The 22,165-nt window shown below is 37.5% G+C and overlaps 1 protein-coding gene across 5 annotated transcripts in view; it reads left to right on the plus strand.

Moving 5' to 3' along the window:
- The window catches only part of SGK3 (serum/glucocorticoid regulated kinase family member 3), a 145,885-nt gene that overhangs the window by 77,931 nt on the left and 45,789 nt on the right, over positions 1-22,165 (plus strand). For all 5 annotated transcript variants that reach the window (XM_047073998.1, XM_047073995.1, XM_047073996.1 and 2 more), the window contains 3 exons: positions 2,968-3,051; positions 7,691-7,763; positions 19,788-19,863. In XM_047073998.1, the coding sequence (XP_046929954.1) occupies positions 2,968-3,051; positions 7,691-7,763; positions 19,788-19,863 (233 nt within the window). The remainder of the gene's footprint in view (positions 1-2,967; positions 3,052-7,690; positions 7,764-19,787; positions 19,864-22,165) is intronic.

Raw genomic sequence — 22,165 nt, forward strand, 5'->3', positions numbered from 1 at the left:
AGTTAAAATGCTCAGGCTGTCTTCATTCTGCTCTCTCTCTCCCCCATATGAACACACACTTCTCCAACTTGACGTCATGGTTTATGAGTGGAGAGGTGTCCCCTTTCACAGTATTTAAGTCAGTGACTGATCTCATGGTAGCCTGCTGAAGGCTCTTATATTCTTGTCATCCCTCTAGATCTTTGCTGTTCCAAATGTACAGTGACCGGTCTGGCAGGCAGCCAGCTGTGGTTGACCTGATCCAGGTCTGGGCATTTTCTTGGCATCCATTGCTGTCATCTGCAGTCAGCCAACTTATTTGTGATCTATTCTTTGTTGGCTTGGCCAGAGTGGTGGAGATTTACTGCCAATTCACCTTCTCCTTGTCTCTTGATGGCTGTAGAGCCCACTGAGGCTCTGCTATGCCTTTCACTGCTCTTTTGATTCGAGTGATCTACCTTGGCCTCTGACTCGGGGGTCAGTCACCTGGCTCCTGCCAGGTGCATCCTATGACAAATGACTTGCAACTCAGAATTCCTGTCACATTCCTGTCACTGAGGAGTTAAACTAAACCCTTTGGTCTGACAAATCCAGTCTCCCTTCTTAACTAGGTGGAGCTGGGGCCCCCAAATGATACTTCTCTCCCAAAGTCCCAGACGAAGAGCTGGAAATAGCTTCTGTCCTCTCTTCTCCTTTTTTAATAAACATACCTCCACACCCTGCACCAAAGCCCAGAGTAGAGATTGCAGCGTGTGTCTGGCCATTTGCCTCTGCTCAGTCTCTGTTGCAGCAATATCTTAAGCATTGTGCATTCCACAGTCTTATAAGCAAGTTTTAGAAGTATCTTGCTGATGGTAAACAAGAAGTCAGTATACCTTTAGTAAAATAGTGGAATGTGTGAAAGTTTGTTTTTTCTTCTCCTTATTTTTACTTTTGAGCATTCTCTCCTTCAAGGGCATAACCTCCTGTCAAGTTTGATGGAAGTTCATATATATCAAATATAGGCAGTGAGTTATCTCCGGTCCATTTACTTTTTCATGGTAGAGGTATTTCCAGAGCACCTATGTGACTCAGCCAGTTGAGGATCTGACTCTTGATTTCGGCTCAGGTCATGATCAGGGGCTTGGAGTCGAGCCCCATGTTGGTCTTCATGCTGACTGTGGAACTTTGCTTGAGGTTCTTCCCCCCCCTCCCTCCCCCCCCATAACATCACTCCCTTGTGTAGGCACTCACTCACCCTTTTCTAAAATAAAATTAAAAAAATTATATGCTGTACCGCTACTTCAGCCTAGAAGCTATGTGTGGGTTCTAGTCTTGGTTATACTTGGGTAACCATGGGAAGCCACCTTACCACACTAGGAAGCCAGCATAAGTAATTCAAGAAGCTTGCAATCATCTAAACCTAAATTTCTGATCCTTTGGTAGCAGTCCTACTTCCAGTCCAATCTGATCCTAAATGCTCTATGAGATGAATCTGTAGTTAAGTCTTAGAAACATGGTGCAGCTTCACTGGCACCTTGACCAGGTTCTTTATTCTCTACTTCCGCATTCTCTCCTTATGAACAGTTATCATTTCACAAACAAACAAATCTTACATCCAGCAGCTTCCTCTAAGAGAACTTGATGCCTTTTGGTTAAGACCAGAAGAGCCATGTTACCACCCATCATCACATGTGGCTCATGTAGGGGCCTGGATCCTCTTTTTCTCTTAGCCTATACGTAATACATCACTTACTCAGGTGACTGATACCAGTGACTTTGTTTCACCTTTCAGGTGAGGCCTTATCCTCTCCTATGGAGGAATGTGGCTTTACATTCTGGGACGCCTCTCACTGTGGCTTGTTAAGGTGACCGTATCTCACACAGTGCTATAGAGTTCATATGTTGTAATCACATGCAGTATCAGAGAAGTGCTTTTCTCACAGTATTTTCTCTAACTATGAACTTGTGAATGTAGCTTCCAATCTTTTATGGGAAAGGATAGTTTATACATATTTGTATGCCTATCTTCTAAAATAAACCTGGTTTACTCTAAGTTGTCTAATAGACTGTGGACAACTATTGTAAACCCAAAAGCAACTCCTATCTCTGTAATTCATACCCCAAGTCATACATTAGTGAGCCTTTCCTCAAATGCCTGGATTCTTGTTATTTTTCTCCTTTGAATGACACAAGATCTCTGGGGTCCCAAACCATTGTCTCTATGTTACTATGATACTCTGAGAGTATCTGTGGGATGCATTATAAGAATCAATTCTGTGTTATAATTGTTGATGATTTGATACTGGTTCTGGTACATGAAGGGTTAGAAGATTTAAATTTTAGTCACATAAGTCTATGAATTTGGGCAAGTTATTTGACTTTTTTGGGACATCATTTCCTTACATATATACTAGGGGTTATAATATTTGTTCTGCTTACTTCATAGCATTGTTGACTATGGTTATATGAAATTATGTGTATGTGAAATTATTAAACATATGTAAGACGATAGTAAATACGAAGGTAAATTTCTAGTTTGAAAAATACTGTGTACAAGATGATCTGGAAGGAGCAGAACTAATCATTGAGTCTTTACTATGTGCCAGGCGTCACTTTTGAAAATACTTTATAATTTCAGGATAATGGTTACTGCTAGGGAAGAAGAGAGGAAAGTGGCATCAATTGAATCTATAATATTAGAAAAATTGGGGGGAAAATCTGAAACAAGAATGGCAAAATGTTAGAATTCAGAAGTTCTAAATGAGTTCACAGGTGTTCACTGTGTTATTGTCTGAAACTATGGAAATATTTCATAACATTTAAAAAATAAAATATCAAGAAGATGAAGTAAGTCAGCTGGTATACTTGTGTATTTTGGAGAATTGTGTATAAACATGAATGTCTAATATCAGTTTCATGAGTATGAAAACAAGTTATTTGCCTGTTAAATAGCTAATGGGTTTTTTTTGGAGTCAAGTTTTGTTATGCTATTTTTTATTTCCACAGGTTTATAAAGTTTTGGTCTCAGTGGGCAGGAGTGAGTGGTTTGTCTTCAGGAGATATGCAGAGTTTGATAAACTTTACAATACTGTAAGTAAATGTCAGTCTTAATGATTTTTATTTAAAACAAGACATCTGAGGGGCATCTTGACTGGCTCAGTCAGAAGAACATGTGACTCTTGATCTCAGGGTCGTGAGTTTGAGCCCTGCGTTGGGTGTAAATTACTTAAACAAAGCTTAAAAAAATTAAAATAAAAAATAGAACATCTGAGAAAACTTGCAAATAAGAGAGATTTATTTGAGTGATTAAATAATATTCAGATAGAGAAGCAGAAAAGGGTATGAGATTCTTCAAAAGCATCCAAACCCTGGAATTCCTACAAAGAAGGGTGGAGAGAGGATTGTTGAGAAATTCCAAATAAACTGTTGAAGATAGGGAAACTAGATCCAGCTTAAAATACATCCTAATGTCAGAATATTAGAAATAAATTCTGGGCATGTGGGTAGCTTAGTTGGTTAAGTGTCTGACTCTTGATTGGCTCGGGTCATGATCTCATGGTTCATGAGATCGACCCCTGCGTTAGGCTCTGTGCTGACGATGAGGAACCTGCTTGGGATTCTGTCTCTCCCTTGTTCTCTTGCTCTCTCAAAATACATAAACTTAAAAAAAAAAAAAAAAAAGAATTTCTTTTACTACCTCTCTAATAACTGTTAATCATCTTGTTATTTCTGGTTAAATTGCCTAGCTATTAGATTTAGGTCTGAAAGTTTGTCATAAGCTTACCCTCCTTCCATAGTTTCATTCTTGGTTTAGGGATAAGTCTTCGGTTCCAGATTTTAAGTAGCTAATACAATTAAAATGTATATGGACTTTCATAAGTTCTGACAGTAGGGTGGGGGGTAGGGAGTGTGGGAGCATTGGCTATTTAAATAACTAAAACCTGTATATTCAAAATTCAAATATTAAATACTATTTTTAATCCAGTGTTTTTGTAATTACAAATACTCCCTAAAGTAGGAAGCAAGAGCACCATGGTCATTTTAACATATCAGGCCAGATCTATGCAGGGACCAGTGTTTGTAGAGTGTGTTGCCTCTAGTCATACATAGCTTGGAGGCCAAAGAATACCACCTGAGTTGGTCATTATAGACCCCAGATTATAAAGACAGCTCTGGATTCCAGTTTTTGCTTCAGTTAAGAAAAAAAGAAATTCTTCAAATCCCAAATTTAATTTTTTTCTGGCCTAAGAATAAAAAGGAGTTTCCTTCTGTATTTAATAAGTGGTAGATTACCAGGCATCCTTCAGAAAAAAATTGTTTCATATTTAAGGTAATTTTTTTCAATTTTCTTAACCCTGTCTCTTGATTTTAAAAATAGGGTTAAATAGATACATAAGTCTGTAACTCACCATTTGTAAGATACTTTATTATTACTTTTAAAAATTTATTTATTTTGAGAGAGAGACAGGGAGAGAACTAGTGGGGGAGGGGCAGAGAGAAAGGAGGACAGAGAATTCAAACCTGGCTCTATGCTGACAACAGAGAGCCCGATATGGGGCTTGAATTCACAAACCGTGAGATCATGACCTGAGCCAAAGTCCACTGAGCCACCCAGGCGCCCCTGGTAAGATACTTACAGGGGAAGTTAAGTGTGTCTCAGTTAAGAGATAAATTACTTCCTAAATGGGCCAGAATGAACCAAACGTTGTCTAGCTGTACAACGTCTCATGTTCTGTTAAGTCATGAAATTTAGGCTTTTCATTCATCTCTATTTAGCATTTCACTATATTTCTTCCAAATAATATTCAAATGCTTTGCTAGTTAAAATTGAACTTTTAAAATAATACTTCAGTATTTTTAAATGGTATTTTTTCCAATGTAAAATTAATATGTATTCTAGAAAATCTGGAATATGGAGGAAAATACATATTTAAGCTTAAAAATCACCTAAGGGGTACCTGGGTGGCTCAGTGAGTTAAGGGTCTGACTTCAGCTCAGGTCATGATCTATTGTATGGTTCACGAGTTTGAGGCCCGCATCAGCCTCTGTGCTGACAGCTTAGAGCCTGGAGCCTGCTTTGGAGTCTGTGTCTCCCTCACTCCCTGCCCCTCCCTCACTCACGTTCTGTCTCTCTTTCTCCCTCTAAAAAAATTTTTTTTAATCACCTAAAACATATTGCTACTCAGAGATAACTGTAGTGTTTTTACTGTGCTTTTTTCTTTAATTTTTCTATAATACATATGTAACTGAACTTTGTATATATATTTTTATTTTTATTTATTTATTTTTTTTCAACGTTTATTTATTTTTGGGACAGAGAGAGACAGAGCATAAACGGGGGAGGGGCAGAGAGAGAGGGAAACACAGAATCGGAAACAGGCTCCAGGCTCTGAGCCATCAGCCCAGAGCCCGACGCGGGGCTCGAACTCACGCACCGCGAGATCGTGACCTGGCTGAAGTCGGACGCTTAACCGACTGCGCCACCCAGGCGCCCCTGTATATATATTTTTAAAGTGCTTAATCAAAGGATATTGAGACAGCGTTTTTTACTTTAGAGACAAAATAATAGCCAAAAAGAGTTTCTACATGAAGATCTTTTCTGCAATGTTGAGTGATTTAAAAAAAAAAAAAAAAGTTTATATTGGAGGCTGGGTGAGGGTTGAATTGCCAGTTCTAGTTGAAATTCTTGGATACCATTATATACATGATCAGCATTTTTTGAGGATGGTACAGATTTGACCGTAGCTATTATGATGGTAACATAACACACACACACATACACACAGAGATGGTTTATATAAACTTCTTAGAGAAATAAGGTCAAATTTTGTTTGGTGAACTACTAATAACTGAAAATCTGAGATTTCTTTCTGTATTTTGATTAAAAGATTATATGGGCCAGAATTAGCTTCTAAATGGGTTTGCTTCTGTAGAACTATTCATAAGAAGGAGGAATGTCAGGGATGTCACCTAACAGCTCAGCAGTGTGGAGATCTGCATGAGTAAAAAGCCATCCTAATGTCATGATGGTTTCATGATTTAAGTAGCCAGAGATTAATTAAGTAGAGTGTTAATATTTGAGTATCTTTCAGTATAAAGTGTGTTTGGGGCACCTTCCCCCCCCCCCCCCCGCCATGATCACTTTCATTCTTTTTCCATCATACACCCCATCTTAAGCTTTTTACAGAAAATTTTCCTTAATATATAGTTGAGTTTTTATCCTTCCCCCTCATTTTTCCTGCATTTCTCTTCCTTTTTTCTTTTTTTCTTATTTCCCCCATTTTCTCTGTCTCTCTGGTTTTCTGTAACTCCTCTAATTCTGCCTCCTGTGGTGACAGGCAAAGCAAAGAACAGGGGAATGGTACCAGTTGTGTTCTTTGAAACCACGGAAGTGAGGTTAAACCTGGCTTGGATTACCCTAAGTTTGAAAACACAGATTCTTTCCTTGTGCTCCTTTTAGAATAAAAGAAAAAACAAAAAGTAAAATACCCAATTTGTAAACATTTTGATCATATAAATGTATTTTTATGAGTGTAGTTTGCATTTAAAATTTTTGTTGTAGAAATTGTTGAACACATACAGAAGTAGAATAGTACTACAAACACAGAAAATAATATAACGTACCATCCAGCTACAGCAGTTACAGATACACGGCCATTCTGGTTTTATCTCTGTCCCTAGCCTGTCCTCTGTAATTTTGAAGCAAATTTAAGACTTCGTATCATTTCATCTGTAAATATTTTTGTATTCATCTCTGAAAAGATCTTTAAAAAATAGGGCACTATTATCACATCTGAATATAATTAACAATAACATCTTAATATCAAATATTCAGTCAGTGCTTATATGACTGGTTGATAAATCTATAAAGTGTCTTTTGGTGACTAAGTTTCCCTCTCCGCCTCTCTTTTCTTTCCTTTATGATTTTTCATTGAAAAAGCAGGGTCAATTGTCTACAGATTTTTCAGTCTGGATTGTGCTGACAGCATACTCATGGTGTAGAGTGATTAATACATTCTTCTATTCTTTGTATTTCCTGACAGTTGGTAGTTAGGGATGTAGTTTATGTGTGTGTGTGGGTTTTTTTGACGTCAAACTTAAAAATGAGTGTTAATCCACATTTATGACTTTACTGCCCCGCATTTAATGTCTCCAGGGCCAAGTTCTTTGGGGATAAGCAAATCTGATAAACAAATGTATTAAAATATGAATAAGGGGAAGGCTAGAGCAGAAGATATTGAAAGCAAAATTCATCAGGTTTCTTAGAAAACAATTGTCAGTAGCATGTTCATATAGAAAGAACACAAAGGTCACAACTTCTCTTGAGGCAATAAACAGTGAGTAACATGTATTCAAAGCTTATACTCCAGGTTTTTGTCTAAGCACTTAACCTAAATGATTTCCTTTAAGGCTCTCAACAGATGTGTAAGGTAAGTGCTAAAATCATCTCCATTTTACAGACAAGAAAACTGAAGCACAGAAATGTTAAGTAACTTATCCAGGGTCACAAAGATACTAAATGTTCTCTTGGAACAAAATAGGATGATTAGTCAGACTAATGGTATTTTATTGGTATAATTTAATATTGTATATTTGATCATTATATACTTTAAAAGTATGTCTTATTGATGGAATTTCTTGAAAATCAGATTGTAATTTGTTTTGGTACATGTATAACTAGAAGACTTAGAAAATTAAGTTCATATAATGTTATTTTTTTAAATTCTAGTTAAAGAAACAATTTCCTGCTATGGCCCTGAAGATTCCTGCCAAGAGAATATTTGGTGATAACTTTGACCCAGGTAAGCAATAACTTTACAGACCTGCCGTAAGTGATGGTTGAAGTTTGAAGAAGTAATTAATGTGTTTGTTGTGCTATATAGTAGTACAAGTCTTCACAAAGCTATTTGATCTCATGTTCTATGAAAATAATAGCTCAGGAAGGTGCTCTCTGTGTACCAGGCATTGTTTTAAACACTTAAAATGCTTTAATTGATTCAGTGGTCACAAAAATCCTTTGAGGCAGGTGTTCTTATTCTCATCATCACTCTTCTATAGATAAGGAAACCCAGGTACATTTAGATTAATTAATTTGCCCAGAGTCACAGGTATTAAGTGTCTCATTTAAAAGTTAATTCAAGCAGTCTGGCTTCAGGTAAATTTATTGGTCATTAAGGATAATTTGTGTACTTTTCTAACCATGAAGGACATTCTTTGTTACATCCAGAAACATTTATTAAATACATAGTCTGTACACAGCACCTTGCAGGCCTCTGAATGGGATACTAAGATAATGTCCTATTTACTCTTAGGGAGCTTAATGACACATAGATCTCAGGAGTCTGGAGCTATATGTCTCAAGCCTCAAGCCTGGAACTTTTTTCACTGGAATCCATAATATCAATCCAGTCACAAATGGCTACATACAGAGAGACAGAAGGAAGGTTCTTTATCTGCCAGATAATCTCCTTATGCAGATTAGAAAAGCCATCTGTGCCACAGGTGAATCCTGACAAGCTAGAGTGCAGTCCATCCTCATCTATCTTACCTCTGTAACTAATTCACTTATAACCTTGTAACCTATTACACCTTTGATTCCTTACATGTGTGCTTTCTTGGCTCACTACTCAAAATATAATCTCTCACGTCACTTAGGATATCCTAACTGTGCCTCCTGTCTGCAACTTAGCCTTATATCATTTCTTGCCCTCTCAAACCTTTTCACTGTGCCCTGTGGAATTCTGTCCACGATTAACAAACTTCTTTTTATCTTCCATCTTTTTCATATTTCTTTTATACTTTTGCTTTAATTAAACTTAGGTTTTTCCCTGTGGCTGTTTCTCCCTCTCAACTGGAGGCTCTTAATTATTTTATACTTTATGAACCTTAGGATTGGAGAGGCTGCTCACTTTCCCTATCGTAGGTAGAATTTTTTTCTCTTGGGAGAATTTAGCACACTTTATTGTCATTGCCAGTGTGTCTTGTCTAGTTGTAGATTTTATGAACATTGGTACTTTGTCTTTTTTATTGATTTATAGTGCCTGGTAGATCTTAGGTTTTTAGTAAATATTACTTAAATACATGAATTCATTAATAAAGAGAAGCAAATAAAAAGGAAAAAGAGAGAAAGCAAGAGAAGATTGAGTCACCACAACAAAACCAGATAGTACTTTCTGTAGAATTGATTCTATAGGCCAGTGCCTTTATACTAATTTTGCTTTTAGCTGCAGAACACTTATGTCCCAAGGAAATCTTCCACAGAAAATGTTATGTGTAGAACAAATAAAAATGAGGCTGCTTTGTTGGTACAGCAGTAAAGTATATCTGTGGAGCACAGGTTGAAAACCATCATCATGGGCAACATGTGGGTCTTAGAGTTATTTGGGTGAGGTGAATATGAAATACAACATGAAACCAACTGTGTGTAATATACAGTAGGCACAGCAGAGAGAAGAGACAGGATGGAGAATGGGAAACTGGGTAAGCGAATATTCCAGTAGTCCTCACGTTAAATAATTAGAACCAGGACTAGGGTGGAAATGGGCTAACAAATGAGTTCATATGTAGGAATTCTTTTAAGGAAAGATCTGTAAGAAATCTTGGTGATTGCTTAAGTAAAGGAGATCTAGAGAAGAGAATGAGAGATAATTGAGGTGTCAGGACTGGGTGAATGAGAGAATTAATTAATTTGAAGTGGCAGAAGGACATCTGAGGAATCCAACTATGTGTTGCTGAATGGAGACTTGAACTCAGGCTGGAGTTCTGGAGAGCCCTTAGTTGAATCCTAATGATAGAATCGTTTCATTTTATCACAGGAAGAAGACAAAGAGATAAAAACCTGCAACTTCCTTCTTTAGGGCAAAATCCCAGATAGAATGCCCTGTAGTATTTATGTTCTGGTAGATTAATTTGATACTAAAAAAATAGATTTTTATTGAAGAACAATTTGAAATCGATCCAGAGCATATTGTATATGACTTGGCAACAGCGTAATGGACCATATGTCACAGAGATCTGGAAAGCTCTTCATTGGGGAGATCAAATCTAAGCCATACTCAAACAATCACAGAGTGACAAGATGCTCATTTGATTAGGCTTTGGGGAAACAGGCATATTTTGTTAGTGGGAATGATAAGTGGTACAATCCATATAGAAGGGAATTGGGTAGTATTTAGCAAAACTATATATGCATTTCAATGTGACCAGGAAATCACATATCTAGGAATCTGTTCCAAAGATAAACTGCATATGAAATGATGTGTATGTAAGACTGTTTATTGTGGCATTATTCTTAATAGCAAGAACTGGAAACAACTGAAATATCCTTCCAACCTTGGAATATGATGCAGCTTTAAAAAAGAATGAGCAAGCCCTTTGTGCATTATAGTAGAGTGATCTCCAAAACACATTTTTCAGTGGAAAAGACAAAGTACAGATATGTATAATATATCTTTTTTGTATTGGAAAAGGTATAGAAATAATGGAAGAATAAACTGAAAAACTAAAAACTAGTGACTTTAAGGAGTAGGAAGAGGCCAGTGGGAGGCAAATGGGATAGAAGTTAGATGTTCCTGAATAAGTCTTGTTTATAGCTTTGACTTTGGAATGATGTGCATATTTTAAATATATTTAAGAACAAAAATAAAATACAATAATAAAGCGATCTCTAACAAACTGAAGGAAAAAATCTAACTCTATTTTGATTGGTAGTGGAAACATATGGACAATAATTATCTTAAATGACTTCAAAACAGAATTTTTACTGAATAGTTCTCCTGGGATGTATGCTAAGAACAAAAAAGGATGTACAGAAAATTTTACACTGCATCCAACAATCTTATTGTTATAATATGGAATTGTTATTTGGTAATTATGTTACTCTCATGGGAACCAAAGTTTTAAACAAGAAGAAAGAAAAACAGATTTTAAATAAAAATCTTACAATTTTTAACTTAATTTGGAAATACAGTTGAGTCATGATTTTTTTTTCATTTTTTTTAATGTTTATTTTTGAGAGAGAGAGAGACAGAGTGTCAGCAGGGGAGGGACAGAGAGAGAGGGAGACACAGAATCCAAAGCAGGCTCCAGGTTCTGAGTTGTCAGCACAGAGCCGGATGTGGGCTCAAACTCATACACTGTGAGATCATGACCTGAGCCAAAGTGGGATGCTTAACCCACTGAACCACGCAGACATCCCATGATTTATTTTTTTCTAAAACAACACATATTTCCTAGCTCTTACCTCTGGAAATGCCTAAAACAGTAACAAATAGCAGTGAACATTCCTAGCGTCCAAGTTGTAATCTCCAAATACCGTTTCCCCCTTAAAGCAACCAGAGTTCCATGGGAAAACAGTGATTCTAGATCTGGGGCAAGAAATGTAGAAGATGGCCCTAGGACATCTTGCCTAAAAAGCAATGAAGCCATACAAGGTTACTAAGATTTTATCAAAAGGATGCAGGAACTCAATTGATGGGGCTTTCATTGGCCAAAGATGGAACAGTTAGAGCACAAAGAAAGAATTTGCCCTGTTAACTTACTTCATGCTTGACAGCCATTGTGCAGAGCTTTTCCATATATCTCTCTTGAGTTCTTTTGTGTGTAGCTTAAGAGCATGTCTCCATGTTCTTTTTTTTTCACTTCTTTATTCTGGTGGTTGCCAACATCTATAAAATAAGTTTTACATATTTGAAGGTAGATTTTAAGGGTTATTTCTGCCTATACTTTTCAAAGTTAAAATTTCATTTTCAATTTAAGGATCTTTCCGTAGAGTGCAGAGAGATAGCTATACTCTTTATATTTTGAATGGTTTAATATCAAGCCTTTTGCCAATAGGACCCTAAGGTCAATATATAAACTACGTACTGGGTTTTTTTGAAGTTTTAAAAAAAAAAAGTTTATTTTATCTTAATTATTTTTAAAAAAAGTACAAGGTAATTAAAATCAGTGTGAATCAAGTAAGAAACAGAGCATATGAATTTTAGAAACTACGAATGTTAGAATATATAATTGTTTGTTTAGTTATTTATTCACAAAAACATCAATTAAGTAACTCTCATTACACTGTGTTAAGGGCTAAAGAGGGCTAAGTTTTTTTTAAAGGCATGACCCTTCAGTGGCTTACATAGAAACTGCTTTGGCTGGGTGGCCCAGTTAAGCATCCGACTCTTGATTTCAGTTCAGGTCATGATCTCACAGTTTGTGGTGTCGAGCCCCACATTGGGCTCCACACTGACAGTAGAGAGTCAGCTTGGGATTCTCTCCCTCTCTCTCTGCCCCTCCCCCGCTCACTTGCTCTCCCTCTCTTAAAAAAAAGTTAAAAGAAACCATTTTTATTTCTTTTAACTTTTACTAATTTAAGAGAAATAGGTTCATACGAGATAAAAAGACAATTCCCCATTATTATTCTAGTCTTTGAGTTCTGGTGAGGCCTAGATGTCATACCCAGCTAGTTCTTTATAAAACTTGATGTAGATACCAGTGCCTTACAAAATTTTTCTTGGTGCAATTGTGAATGGGATCAGTTTCTTTATTTGTCTTTCTGTTGCTTCATTATTAGTGTATAAGAATGCAACTGATTTCTGTACATTGATTTTGTATCCTGCTACTTTGCTGAATTCATGTATCAGTTCTAGCAGACTTTTGGTGGACTCCATCAGATTTTCCATGTATAATATCATGTCATCTGCAAAAAATGAAAGCTTGACTTCATCTTTGCCAATTTTGATGCCTTTGATTTCCTTTTGTTGTCTGATTGCTGATGCTAGCACTTCCAACACTATGTTAAACAACAGCGGTGAGAGTGGGCATCCCTGTCGTGTTCCTGATCTCAGGGAAAAAGCTCTCAGTGTTTCCCCATTGAGGATGATGTTAGCTGTGGGCTTTTCATAAATGGCTTTTATGATCTTTAAGTATGTTCCTTCTATCCCGACTTTCTCAAGGGTTTTTATTAAGAAAGGTTGCTGAATTTTGTCAAAGGCCTTTTCTGCATCGATTGACAGGATCATATGGTTCTTTTCTTTTCTTTTATTGTGATGTATCACATCTATTGATTTGTGAATGTTGAACCAGCCCTGCATCCCAGGAATGAATCCCACTTGATCATGGTGAATAATTCTTTTTATATGCTGTTGAATTCGATTTGCTAGTATCTTATTGAGAATTTTTGCATCCATATTCATCAGAGATATGGGCCTGTAGTTCTCTTTTTTTACTGGGTCCCTGTCTGATTTAGGAATCAAAGTAATACTGGCTTCATAGAATGAATCTGGAAGTTTTCCTTCCCTTTCTATTTTTTGGAATAGCTTGAGAAGGATAGGTAATATCTCTGCTTTAAACGTCTGGTAGAACTCCCCTGGGAAGCCATCTGGTCCTGGACTCTTATTTGTTGGGAGATTTTTGATAACTCACTCAATTTCTTTGCTGGTTATGGGTCTGTTCAAGCTTTCTATTTCCTCCTGATTGAGTTTTGGAAGCATGTGGGTGTTTAGGAATTTGTCCATTTCTTCCAGGTTGTCCAGTTTGTTGGCATATAATTTTTCATAGTATTCCCTGATAATTGCTTGTATCTCTGAGGGATTGGTTGTAATAATTCCATTTTCATTCATGATTTTATCTATTTGGGTCATCTCCCTTTTCTTTTTGAGAAGCCTGGCTAGAGGTTTATCAATTTTGTTTATTTTTTCAGAAAACAACTCTTGGTTTCATTGATCTGCTCTACGGTTTTTTTAGATTCTATATTGTTTATTTCTGCTCTGATCTTTATTATTTCTCTTCTTCTGCTGGATTTAGGCTGTCTTTGCTGTTCTGCTTCTATTTCCTTTAGGTGTGCTATTAGATTTTGTATTTGGGATTTTTCTTGTTTCTTGAGATAGGCCTGGATTGCAATGTATTTTCCTCTCAGGACTGCCTTCGCTGCATCCTAAAGCATTTGGATTGTTGTATTTTCATTTTCGTTTGTTTCCATATATTTTTTAATTTCTTCTCTAATTGCCTGGTTGACCCACTCATTCTTTAGTAGGGTGTTCTTTAACCTCCATGCTTTTGGAGGTTTTCCAGACTTTTTCCTGTGGTTGATTTCAAGCTTCATAGCATTGTGGTCTGAAAGTATGCATGGTATGATTTCAATGCTTGTATACTTATGAAGGGCTGTTTTGTGACCCAGTATGTGATCTATCTTGGAGAATGTTCCATGTGCACTCGAGAAAAAAGTATATTCTGTTGCTTTGGGATGCAGAGTTCTAAATATATCTGTCAAGTCCATCTGACCCAATGTATCATTCAGGGCCCTTGTTTCTTTATTACCGTGTGTCTAGATGATCTATCCATTTCTGTAAGTGGAATGTTAAAGTCCCCTGCAATTACCACATTGTTATCAATAAGGTTGCTTATGTTTGTGAGTAATTGTTTTATATATTTGGGGGCTCCTGTATTCGGCGCATAGACATTTATAATTGTTAGCTCTTCCTGATGGATAGACCCTGTGATTATTATATAATGCCCTTCTCCATCTCTTGTTACAGCCTTTAATTTAAAGTCTAGTTTGTCTGATATAAATATGGCTACTCCAGCTTTCTATTGGCTTCCGGTGGCATGATAAATAGTTCTCCATCCCCTCACTCTCAATCTGAAGGTGTCCTCAGGTCTAAAGTGAGTCTCTTGTAGACAGCAAATAGATGGGTCTTGTTTCTTTATCCATTCTGATACCCTATGTCTTTTGGTTGGCACATTTAGTCCATTTACATTCAGTGTTATTATAGAAAGATATGGGTTTAGAGTCATTGTGATGTCCGTAGCTTTCATGCTTGTAGCGATGTCTCTGGTACTTTGTCTCACAGGATCCCCCTTAGGATCTCTTGTAGGGCTGGTTTAGTGGTGACAAATTCCTTCAGTTTTTGTTTGTTTGGGAAGACCTTTATCTCTCCTATTCTAAATGACAGACTTGCTGGATAAAGGATTCTCGGCTGCATATTTTTTCTGTTCATCACATTGAAGATCTCCTGCCATTCCTTTCTGGCCTGCCAAGTTTCAGTAGAGAGATCCGTCACGAGTCTTATAGGTCTCCCTTTATATGTTAGAGCACGTTTATCTCTAGCTGCTTTCAGAATTTTCTCTTTATCCTTGTATTTTGCCAGTTTCACTATGATATGTCGTGCAGAAGATCGATTCAAGTTACGTCTGAAGGGAGTTCTCTGTGCCTCTTGGATTTCAATGCCTTTTTCCTTCCCCAGATCCGGGAAGTTCTCAGCTATTATTTCTTCAAGTACCCCTTCAGCACCTTTCCCTCTCTCTTCCTCCTCTGGGATACCAATTATGCGTAGATTATTTTTCTTTAGTGCGTCACTTAGTTCTCTAATTTTCCCCTCATACTCCTGGATTTTTTTATCTCTTTTTCTCAGCTTCTTCTTTTTCCATAATTTTATCTTCTAGTTCACCTATTCTCTCCTCTGCCTCTTCAATCCGAGCCGTGGTTGTCTCCATTTTATTTTGCAGTTCATTGATAGCATTTTTTAGCTCCTCCTGGCTGTTCCTTAATCCCTTGATCTCTGTAGCAAGAGATTCTCTGCTGTCCTCTGTACTGTTTTCAAGCCCAGCGATTAATTTTGTGACTATTATTCTAAATTCACTTTCTGTTATATTGTTTAAATCCTTTTTGATCAGTTCGTTAGCTGTTGTTATTTCCTGGACGTTTTTCTGAGGGGAATTCTTCTGTTTCATCATTTTGGATAGTCCCTGGAGTGGTGCGGACCTGCAGGGCACTTCCCCTGTGCTGTGGTGTATAACTGGAGTTGGTGGGCGGGGCCGCAGACCTGATCTCTGCCCCAGCCCACCGCTGGGGCCACAGTCAGACTGGTGTGTGCCTTCTCTTCCCTTCTCCTAGGGGCGGGATTCACTGTGGGGTGGCGTGGCCCGTCTGGGCTACTTGCACACTGCCAGGCTTGTGGTGCTGGGGATCTGGCATATTAGCCATTTCGGGAGGGGCCCTGTGGCACTGGGAGAGAGTCAGACCCGCCGGAGGGATGGATCCACAGAAACACAGCGTTGGGTGTTTGCGCGGTGCAAGCAAGTTCCCTGGCAGGAACTGGTTCCCTTTGGGATTTTGGCTGGGGGATGGGCGAGGGAGATTGAAATTTTTCTTAAACGCTAGTCTCTAGGTAGGGTTGGGAGCCTCTTTTCTGGTATCATAGCAGCTTTTGAAATCTCCATTCCCTTGGTGGGGCTTGAACTCACAAACTGTGAGATCGTGACCTGAGCCAAAGTTGTATGCTTAACCTTGGTATGCCCAATTGTAGTGATTTCTTTAAATTTGTCTTCCACTAAATTTGTCTTCCTTCTATCTTTGAGGATAGATACCATGACTTAGTTAAACATTTTTATAAATTTCTGGTGCCTTGTACAGTACAAAATGTGTAATAGGTGATTGGTGAACAAATGAATACATGCATGCCATTGGTGAATACAAATGGAACACATGCGTGCCATTTTCAACTAATCACTTGTTCTGGAAAGTCTGCCTAGTACTAGGTTAAAGATTTTAAGTATCTCTCACAGAACTTAAATTTTCAAATAGTTGAGGATTCTGAATTAGGTACGTTAATTTCATTAGCCAGTCTTTCTCTTTTTTTCCCTTCTTTTCTGGATGACTTCTATTTCAAATCACAAAATGTTACAGCTAGAAAGAGAGCTTACAGATCATCTAATTCTATCCCCTGCTTGACAGACTACAGAAGGGAGGAGTTTGTGATTATAAAAACAGGCAGTGGTATCTGAGACTCAGTTACATCTAAGACTCTAACTCCAGTGTTGTTTAACTGTGGCAGGCTGTTTTTTAAAATGCTGCTATTGTTATAATAATAGTATAAATAGTATAATAACTATTTATAATAATAATACAATAATGTAATAGTAGTAGCAATAGTAATGATAATAACTGCTATTATTTGAGTTCCTTCCTGTAAAGTAGCTCTTTTACCTCTATTTCATGCATGAGGAAAATAGAGAGTTAGCAAGGTTAAGACACTGTCCCCAGCCACACAGCTAATAAATGATAGAATTACATTCATCTGGTTTGTTCTCTTTCACTTCACTCTATTGTCTGGTTTATGCATGGTACCTTTAGAAACAAAATTTACAATCTTTTATGTTCATGTTATTTTAAAACGAAAAATTACTTGTTTGGAACATTACAAAAATCTTAACTTTGTTTCCTAATCTGAAAGGTGTGGGTTGAGACTAAAGAATCTCCGTGGTCCCCATGGGCTCTAAAACTCCTTTGATGATGAAAATAGGTCACTCTGGCCACCAGTAGCAGTATTAGCACTAAAACTCTAGGTTTCCTCAAGTCAAGAGTTTGATGATGTTTTTACCCTATCCTATGATAATGGAAATTGGGTCCTCCTGGTTCATTTTCTTGAAGCAGTGAAATGACAGAGAAATCGGTATAGGTCAGTTTCATACTTACTGTGGAGACTGAAGCTTTCATTTTGTCTAAACATTGAGTTCTTTTCAGTCTCTAACTGAAACTTCTTGAATGACAACAGATACATTCATATAAGTTCTTAGATTTTTAAAAATATCTCTTTCCAACTATAATTCTTAAAGATAATATGTCAGCTTTATGTAAACTTTTGGAATTTATCCAGTAATGAGCTTGTTAGCCATTTCAGTTTTACCTGGAATTTTTTCAGATATTTGCCTGCCTAATGTTGATCTAAAAATTAAGTGTGGAATTTCCCCTAAACTCTGACCACTGTAGGCCTCTTTTTCCATTTATTGACTTCTTTGTTTTCTTATGTCAGGCTTTCTATAGGGCCTTTAAAACTTTCAAATCAGTAATGGAAGTGGAAAGCACTTAGCCACAGCATAGGACGTAGTTCACAAAGGAAGGAAAATTACAGTTGGTCTCCCAATATAAAATGTACTTTTAGTAAGTCTCCGTAGAACAATTTAAAGCTGTTTCCTTACAATCATTAGATTTTCTCTAAATATTTCAAATGTAGTCATTCATTTTAGTTTTCTCCCTTATGTTAACTTACTAAGCTCAGTTCCTGAAAAATAACTGTTTCAAGTATAGTTTCTAATGTAAACCGTGCATATGTTTTACTGTCTTGTGATAACAAAGAATGCCCTTGGAAGAGTTTTATAAGATACTTTCCTGAGGGGGTGCCTGGGTGGCTCAGTCAGTTGAGTGTCCGACTTCGGCTCAGGTCATGATCTCACGGTTCGTGGGTTTGAGCCCCGCATTGGACTCTGTGCTGACAGCTCAGAGCCTGTAGCCTGCTTCAGATTCTGTCTTCCCCTCTCTCTCTGTCCTTCCCCTGCTCACACTCTGTCAGTCTCTCTCTTGAAAAATAAATAAAAACATTAAAAAAAAATTTTTTTTAAAGATACATTCCTGAAATTCTTCAAGAAATTCACAGTTGAACAAGAAGAAAATACTAAGTGCATCTGATCTAAGAGACCAGATCTAATTTCTATTTGTTCTTTTATAGCCATACCTTACATTTAAGAAATGGAAATAAACCTATGTGACTAGAAACAACCTATAATTTTGGTGTCAAACGCTATACATTAAAAGCTTTATTGAGTAAAAATAATGGTATTGAACCAAAACTCATTTTTAAGTTGAATATTGTTTCCAGATTTTATTGAGACGTTCACCAAGTGTCCTATTTTTCCATTTTTAGAGTATATCTCTTAAGAATCAGGATTTAGGATGATGGATTTTTAACCCCACAACAACAAATAACAAAACCATGAAAGTAGTTAAAGATTGTGTTATCTCTTCCAGGCATTCTACTGTAAACTTATATGCGTTCTCTCAATCCTATAACAGAATTACTAGGTATAAATGTTATCCTCATTTTACAAGTAAGGATTTAAGTCTTCGGTTCAACGTCAGTTAGCTAGCAAGTAGCAGAAACAAGATATTTGAATTAAGTTTTCTATTTCCAAGAAACTTTTGTGCTTAACCTTTATTGCTAAAACTACTCTTGCATGGTCCTTAATTGTCAATAGTACAGACACTTCTGAAACTGCTGGACAGTTGTTCTTTAGGAGTGTTCCATTGTATCTTTCAAGGGATGTTAAGCAGCAGTTTTTTAGCAGCCAAATTTTGGTGATACTCAACCAGTTAATCACCATTCCCCAGTTATAAGGACTACCAGTAATTCTTGTTTTTTTTATCTTAATTAGTAGGATTTTTCAGTCACCAGTGTCATAGTGTTAATTTTTATTCATTGCCTGGTAGTCCTTGAGGAATTGGACAAAGCAAACCACCTTTCCACGTTTTGTTTTCTTTAATATTTGTTTTCACTGTTTGTTTATTTTGAGAGAGAGAGAGACAGAGAGACAGAGAGACAGAGCATGAGTTGGGGAGGGGCAGAGAGAGACAGATACACAGAAGCCAAAGCAGGCTCCAGGCTCTGAGCTGTCAGCACAGAGCCTGATGTGGGGCTTGAACTCACGAGCTATGAGATCATGACCTGAGCGAAAGGTGGACAAATAACTGACTGAGCCACCCAGGCACCCCTACCTCTCCAAGTTTTGTAATGTGTCTATTTAGAACCTAAAATAGGCATTTCTTTGGAGAGTTTTCTTTTGGGAGATATGTTTTCTGCTTGATTTTAATTTTATAATCATTGTATTTATAGATTTAAAAATATATATATTTCTAAGTATTTCTTATTGTAGATCAAGAAACATGAATTAAATAGCTTCTTGATCAGAATTCACTGTCTTGTGCTTGTCTATTCTTATATAACTGTATTGATGATAATTACATAGTCTGATGTTAAATAATCCTAATAGTTTGTCTCTCTTAACAGATTTTATTAAACAAAGAAGAGCAGGACTGAATGAATTCATTCAGAACTTAGTTAGATATCCAGAACTTTACAACCAGTAAGTAATTTTTATTGTTTTAAAGAGGCGCTGAAATCAAACCTAAGAATAATGAATAAGCTACTGATCTAGACTTTATACGTTCTGTGGAATGTTACTGTGCTGTATATGTTTGTAAAATTATCAAGCTGTTTTTCCCTGGTATTCTTTTTTTTTTTTTTTTAACGTTTATTTATTTTTGAGATAGAGAGAGACAGAGCATGAATGGGAGAGGGTCAGAGAGAGGGAGACACAGAATCTGAAACAGACTCCAGGCTCTGAGCTGTCAGCACAGAGCCCGATGCGGGGCTTGAACTCACGGACCTCGAGATCATGACCTGAGCCGAAGTCGGCTGCTTAACCGACGGAGCCACCCAGGCGCCCCTCCCTGGTATTCTTAAAACTCCTTTTCCTCCCATCAACTCAAGGCCCTGGTTATCTTCTTTCTTCCTTTTGTACTTGTATTAGTTTTGTAGATTAAACTTAAAAGAAATTTGCATAGCCCATAGTTAAGACATTTTTCTAACTATATTTGTTCATGTTATATTTATACTTGCATTCAAAAAGGATTTGTTAAATCACTATACTGTATACCTGAAACTAATATTACATTGTAATGTTAACTAACTGGAATTCAGATAAAACCTTTTTTTTAAAATATTTTTTTTAACATTCATTTTTGAGAGACAGAGACAGAGTACGAGCAGGTGAGGGGCAGAGAGAGAAGGAGACACAGAATCCGAAGCAGGCTCCAGGCTCTGAGCTGTCAGCACAGAGCCTGACACAGAGCTCGAACTCACGGACCACGAGATCATGACCTAAGCTGAAGTCAGATACTTAACTGACTGAGCCACCCAGGAGCCCCTAGATAAAACCTTTTTTTAAAAAGCATTTATGAAGTACCTGCTGTATGCATTGGTATATAAGGAGAACTTTCCAAAGGCACAGGCTAGTCTAGTGGGAGAAACAGACATGTAAATCAGCAATTAAAGGTAGGAAAGTTTTATGATAGAGGTGCTAGAAGATAATGGAGAAAAATGTGGCCAGCTTTTCTTCAGAGGAGGTCAAGCAAGGCTTCCTGGAATTTAAAGGATGTGCAGTTGTTCAGGAAAAGGTAGGGAGAGAGCATCCAGACAAAGGGGGCAGAATCTGCAAAAAGCCTGACATATTGAAGATACTTACGTGTTTACATTTCATCTCATGTTAATGAGTTTAAGCTACTTTCTGTAGGCCAGCAGCTCCTGATGAAGTCAGAAGTCAGAAGTCAGCAGCTCCTGATGAAGTTCCTCTATAGGAACATATAGGTAGATCCATGGTTTGAGATGTGTTTTCAGTTGAGTTTGATAATTCATGGGTATTCATTATATTTATTATGATTTTTTTTCAACATTTTTATTTTATTTTTGGGACAGAGAGAGACAGAGCATGAACGGGGCAGAGAGAGAGGGAGACACAGAATCGGAAACAGGCTCCAGGCTCTGAGCCATCAGCCCAGAGCCTGACGCGGGGCTCGAACTCACGGACCGTGAGATCGTGACCTGGCTGAAGTCGGACACTTAACCGACTGCACCACCCGGGCGCCCCTATTTATTATGATTTTTAATTTACATATATGTTACCTACATTATCTTATTTTTACAATTTTTTTTTTTTTTAATGTTCATCTTTGAGAGCAACAGAGACAGAGCACAAATGGGGAAGGGACAGAGAGAGAGGGAGACACAGAATCTGAAGCAGGCTCCAAGCTCTGAGCTGTCAGTACAGAGCCCGATGCAGGGCTCAAACTCGCAAGCTGTGAGATCGTGACCTGAGCCAAAGTCGGACACTTAACCGACTGAGCCACCCAGGTGCCCCTTACATTGTTTTGCATATATAAAGTATTGTGTTCTAAGAAGAAGTAAAGGGGATAAAGTAAAATATCTGGGGAGCTTTTCCATAGCTCACCTATCTGTGTAGACATGAAGATTGCCTTATAGACAGTGATGCAAACAGGACACCCTTTAATAGTCTTTTCAGAATCACAGCCTGAAGGACTGTATATTTAGCAGTTCTAAAACAAGTGACTACCATTTGTGTAGTTCTTCACAGTATAATTATTGAGGGCTTATACCATTCTGAGCAAGTCTTCTGACCTCTTTTTTTTAACTTAATTTAATTTACTAAATTAGTAAAATTCTAGAACTGGACCTCCTCTGACCAAGGTCTCCTGCCCAGTGCTTTGGATTTTCCCTCAATGCTCACAGGTAGGATAAGCTCAGGGAGAGGTGTGGCACCTGTGGTAGCTCTGGGGTTAGCCAGTGCATTAAGGAGCAGGTGCCTTTCC

Source organism: Lynx rufus, unplaced genomic scaffold (genome assembly GCF_022079265.1).
Source record: "Lynx rufus isolate CCGP_SWC_20201006 ecotype Redwood Valley unplaced genomic scaffold, mLynRuf1.p SCAF_12, whole genome shotgun sequence".
NCBI lineage: Eukaryota > Metazoa > Chordata > Mammalia > Carnivora > Felidae > Lynx > Lynx rufus.